This window comes from Oryzias melastigma, linkage group LG1 (assembly GCF_002922805.2).
Source record: "Oryzias melastigma strain HK-1 linkage group LG1, ASM292280v2, whole genome shotgun sequence".
In the NCBI taxonomy this organism is placed as follows: Eukaryota; Metazoa; Chordata; class Actinopteri; order Beloniformes; family Adrianichthyidae; genus Oryzias; species Oryzias melastigma.
The window spans coordinates 6,924,942-6,928,001 of record NC_050512.1 but is presented as its reverse complement, the minus strand read 5'-3'; the positions used below and the strand labels follow the sequence as shown (position 1 = coordinate 6,928,001).

General features: G+C 42.1%; 1 protein-coding gene across 2 annotated transcripts in view; it reads left to right on the top strand.

Annotated features, from left to right (window-relative positions):
• Positions 1-3,060, top strand: part of cnnm2b (cyclin and CBS domain divalent metal cation transport mediator 2b) — a 57,662-nt gene that overhangs the window by 42,640 nt on the left and 11,962 nt on the right. For both annotated transcript variants that reach the window (XM_024259508.2, XM_024259507.2), the window contains exon 5: positions 992-1,085. In XM_024259508.2, the coding sequence (XP_024115276.1) occupies positions 992-1,085 (94 nt within the window). The remainder of the gene's footprint in view (positions 1-991; positions 1,086-3,060) is intronic.

Here is a 3,060-nt window from a genome sequence, read left to right as displayed (position 1 = left end):
TTAAAAAACAATAAATTATTTTCTGCTTCTTCATCAGTTCTTTCTGAACATCAGAAGTTAGAAATGAATTGAGGTTTGGGAGCTTCTCCACGTCTCCTGGAAACAAAAACTTTTTCTAAAAGCTGCAGTGCTGATGTCAGTGGAGTACTGTCAGGGCCTGCAAAACCTTCATATATTTTAGATCATTCCAACTGTTCTGTCAGCTTCTCTCACAGTCCTACGTCCCGGATTCTGTCAGACTGTTTTTTTCTCATGAAAGTTTCCAACCCATCAGATTTCAGCCCTCACTTGTTGCTATGTTCATGAGAGTCTGCCTTACGCTCATAGTCAGTGCTTCCGTCCTCACGTCAGGTCTTTGCGACGGCTTTCCATAAAAAACGCTGCTGATTAAACACATTTGCGTTGATTCAACCAATCAGAACTTGAGTTGGAATTTCCATTACACATTTGTGCAAAACTTTATCGAAATTCTAGGAATTTTGAAAAAACACAGTTTCAAAATGACACCATTTCAATTAAATCACAATTTTGCGATAAAGCACAAACCAACTCATGTGAAAAGTCATTAAAAACCCGCAGATGGATAAGATCAAGTATTTTTTAATTTGATTCACTAAATGAGGGCATTTGGGTGACGTCACTGGAGCGTGGCTCGCTCCCTGAGCGCGTCCGGCGCATCCAGTCCATTTACAGTCTCATCAGATGTACGTGAGAAGCCTGTTCAACGGTTAAATAAAAACCAAAACATTCTTGAGTGAACAGCTGGATCTTTTTTTCTGTTTGAAAATACAACAAGTTCAATTTAAGTTTGCTGTCCAATTCCCTATGATAACTTATAATGAGCAGTGAACGCCGTGGGATCTCTGTGGTGATGGTTGAGGATGAGGATGGTTTTGACAGAGTAAGACTGAAGGCTGAAATGTACAGAGGGAGCGTTTGTAAAATGTCTGCAAACACAAAAAGATGAAATAACAATCTGCTGTGATTGCAGGGGAAGGTGGAGGTGGAGGCAGGAAAAGAGGGCATGAAGTTTGAAGCCGGACCGTTCTCCTTCTACGGGATGATGTCTCTGACGGCTTCACCTGGTAAGATCTGCTGGTTTTGCTGAAATAATCCAATGTTTCCAGTTCTTTTTTAAACTATTTTTGAACATAACTTTCCATGACCCTGAAAGTCACAGCTTTCAAAGGATCATTCATGAAAGGTTTCCCTGTTTTAAGATTTAAACTGGACTTAAATCCACTTTCAAAAGGTTTCATGTCAGTTCAGTCTTTTAAAGATGCATATTCCTAATTGAGGTTATTCAATAATAAAAGCACTAAACATCCTATCCACCAAAGGGATTTCATCCGCCTGAACGCAGTTCCTTCTCAATATTTCATCACCGCCGTTGTGGTCAGTCCAGATGACTCGGAAGCATTCAGTGTTTGTGACCATGAGAGAGCACGTCGTCACTTCCTCCCTCTGACTGCTGAGGGATGTGTGAGCAGTTTACAGCAGCGTTCTCTGTTGAGCTGGCTCCTTAAATGTCAGAGAGGGAGACCAGAGAAACCCGGTTTCTGCAGAAAAAGCAGCTTCCTCCTCCAGATCGACAAAAGGTCTGCAGGCATCGTCTGTCAGAAGACAGAGGCAGCAGGATGGGGAGATGAATGAATGAGAGAGTGGGACTTGTGAAGCTGCTAGCTGATTTCTCTGGAACCAGGTTTCCCTCAAAGCACATGTAAACACTCGAGCTCTTTTTCTCACAGTTGTTTATGGTTTTAAGTAGACGTTGGGAAAAACATTTTTAGAATTTATGTGAAAAAGCTGAATGTTAGTGTTTTTACTTTATAAACAAAGATTTTCCTTACATGTGAGCTTCTTCGAGGGGCATCTGGAAGCAGAAAAGATGGCGACTGAAGGGCATTAGCCAGGAGGTCCAAAGTTGTGTGTGAATTCTCCCCTAATCCCTATATAGTTCATTCGGCATTTTCTAGTGCTGTCTGACTCCACTTTATCCAAAATCGAGTGCACTAGAAATTTCCCAGAAGTCTTTGCGAAAAACTAGCATGCATCAATGCTCACTAGATTAGTGAATATTGACCACAATGCATTGTGGTCCAACAATTTTGAACAAAAAAACGTGTTTAAATATAATTTTTGAATAAAGCATCCACATTTTCATTATGTAGTTTTTTAGTAGTAATGGAAGGAATTCGGATATAACCCAAGACTGGAATATCACCCCACCACCTCCACCGCTGACACATTTCAGTCAAAAATACTAATTTTTGGTGGAGAAAGACTAATATAGCCGGCGACCCTAACAGATGTGTTCTTTGTTTTTTATTTACAAGCTTTTACCACCTGAGATGCTTTTGTCAAAACCTACAGTGCTCTTTGACGTTACGTAACTTCTTACACTACATGTGTAAGGCCAAGGCCCAGGGGCCGGATCCGGCACTCTGGGAGATTATATCCGGCCCGCTAGATCATTTTATATTTTGTTAATTTTGGCCCAATGTTATTTTATGCTGGTAACATATTGCAACACATTCTCATTGAGAAGTCGTCACATTTTGACGCATGGTTAAGGACCCCTCTGTGTCACAAACTGACGTTTTGGGTGGCCCAACTCGTTGTTTTTTGACGTGCCGACTGTTCTAATCAAATCAGGGATCCAAAACCTTTGGGGCGCAGATCAGTACCGGGATGTGGACCATCACAGGACCATAGGGTATCCTAATCCTAACTGTAACCCAGTATCTGACAATCAGTACTGGACGCGGATCAGTACCGGTTCCAGACGTGGTACCAGACGCAAACCAGGCAAGGGTTAGGAGAACGAGTGTTCGGACCCCACCCTCCATAAGAGGGCAGGGTCAGTGCACACTCCATACAGCCCCCCCAGGGACAGGATCCCAGGACCACCCCATATCGGCCACGTCCCAAAGTTTGGTCTGTTAAAAAGTTACGTTTTTAAAGTTTTAAACGTTTAGTTTTTGTATGTTCAATAAATGTTTATCCTGTTCGGCCCACAACTTATGGTGTGCTTTGGATTTTGGCCCCAAAGTGGTTTAG